The sequence below is a fragment of the Haliaeetus leucocephalus genome, unplaced genomic scaffold (genome assembly GCF_000737465.1).
Source record: "Haliaeetus leucocephalus isolate CR32 unplaced genomic scaffold, Haliaeetus_leucocephalus-4.0 Scaffold162, whole genome shotgun sequence".
Lineage (NCBI taxonomy): Eukaryota > Metazoa > Chordata > Aves > Accipitriformes > Accipitridae > Haliaeetus > Haliaeetus leucocephalus.
The window spans coordinates 8064908-8066431 of record NW_010972598.1 but is presented as its reverse complement, the minus strand read 5'-3'; the positions used below and the strand labels follow the sequence as shown (position 1 = coordinate 8066431).

The following is a 1524-nucleotide window of genomic DNA, read 5'->3' as shown; positions in this document are numbered from 1 at the left end:
CCGTGTCCCGTCCCCCCCCCCGGCACTTACCTGGCAGCGGCTCAGCAGCACCGAGAGGAGGGCGAGCGTCAGCACGAACCGACCTCCCATTTTGGAGGGGCAGCTCTGGTGCCCTCGCTTTCCTCCCCCTTGTCTTCTCGTTGGAGGGGAAAGGGGAAAGTCTCTCGAGGGAAGGGAAAAACGCCGCGGCCAAAGCCGCTCGGCCCGGCAGAGCTGGAAGGGTTAGTGTCACGGTCTCCTTCTTTCAGGAGTGTCTCTGACTTTTTTTTTTTTGCCCCTCTGTCGATACCTCTAGGTGTAGCCTGTCGGTGACTGACAGCTCTTTCGGATGGCAAAAGAAAAAGAAAGGGAAAAAAAAATTGAAAAAAAAAAAAAAGGTTAAGGTTAATCTGCTAAACTCTTTTTCTTTCCCAATCCACGGTGCTCCTCCTTTCCTCCAGGAAGAAAAAAAAATTAAAAATAAAAATAAAAAAAAATAAAGGCAACTTAATTCCCAACAGAGGCAGAGAAAAGGCTTCCCAAGGAAGATTAAAAATCGGCGATCTGGAAATCCCTGCAGAGGCAGCGGCGGACGCGGCGATAATTCCCGGTGCGGTGAGATGCGGGAGCGGCTCTGCGCGGCTCTGCGCGGCTGCGCTCGCCCTGCGCACGTCGGGGCCGGTGGGTGTCAGACGGCAGCGGCGGCGGGCAGGTCACGTCGGAGCCTTGATCCCCTTTTTTCCCTTTTTTTTTTTTTTTTTTTTTTTTTTTTTTGCAAAAGAAGCGAAGCTCTCTTTCCTTGTCGTGGGCTTACTTTTGTTTTGAGAGGAATCCCAGCCAAGAAAAATAAGCTCGTGTCTCAATAGCGGCGCACTGAGCGTGTCCGGGTGTGCTCCTACGGGGGAGGGAAGGGGGGGGGTGCCTGCTCTGCTCTGCTCTGCCCTGCTCTGCTCTGCTCTGCTCTGTGCCGCGGCTCCGCGGCTCTCTCCGAGGGTGAAGCGCTAAGGATCTGCCTCTCCTTGGGCGCCTGCCTCCCTTATATCCCGCCGGCCGCCTGCATGCCTAATGAGATGCAAATGAGCAGCCCCCCAATCTGGCTAGAGCTGTCACAAAGGAGCCACTTTTCCAAACCCTCCTCTCAATGGATCGCCAAATGGTCAGTGAGCTGTAAAATGTGCAACCCTCCTCCCCCTCCCCTCCGCGCTCACAAAAACGTGCTCATTTACATTCCTGCAAATTTGGTAACCGCAAGAATCCCCCCTTCTGCTCCGGGGAGAGGGTAACACCCCCGCTGCACCGGCGAGAGCCAGCGCAACACGCTCCGGCGAGAAACCAACCCCGGGGCCGGCGGGTTGTAATTACCTCTTGAAATTGCAAAGCAACCGCCGTGCCCCCCAAAAAGTCACTCGGTGCTCCCGACCGCTTCCAAAGGGGCATCCTCGGCTTTAAAGGGACGAGGGAGGTGGGAGCCAGCGAGCCGCAACAAGGGGAATCTGATCCCTTGACGTTCACACCGCATTTCCCCTGGCATAACCGGGGTAATTT

General features: G+C 55.5%; 1 protein-coding gene across 1 annotated transcript in view; it reads right to left on the bottom strand.

Moving 5' to 3' along the window:
* DLL1 (delta-like 1 (Drosophila)) overlaps window positions 1-90 on the bottom strand; it is an 8044-nt gene extending 7954 nt beyond the window's left edge. The window contains 1 exon segment of the mRNA XM_010562693.1: window positions 31-90. Within this exon segment, the coding sequence (XP_010560995.1) occupies window positions 31-90 (60 nt within the window).
* Window positions 91-1524: the final 1434 nt, after the last annotated feature.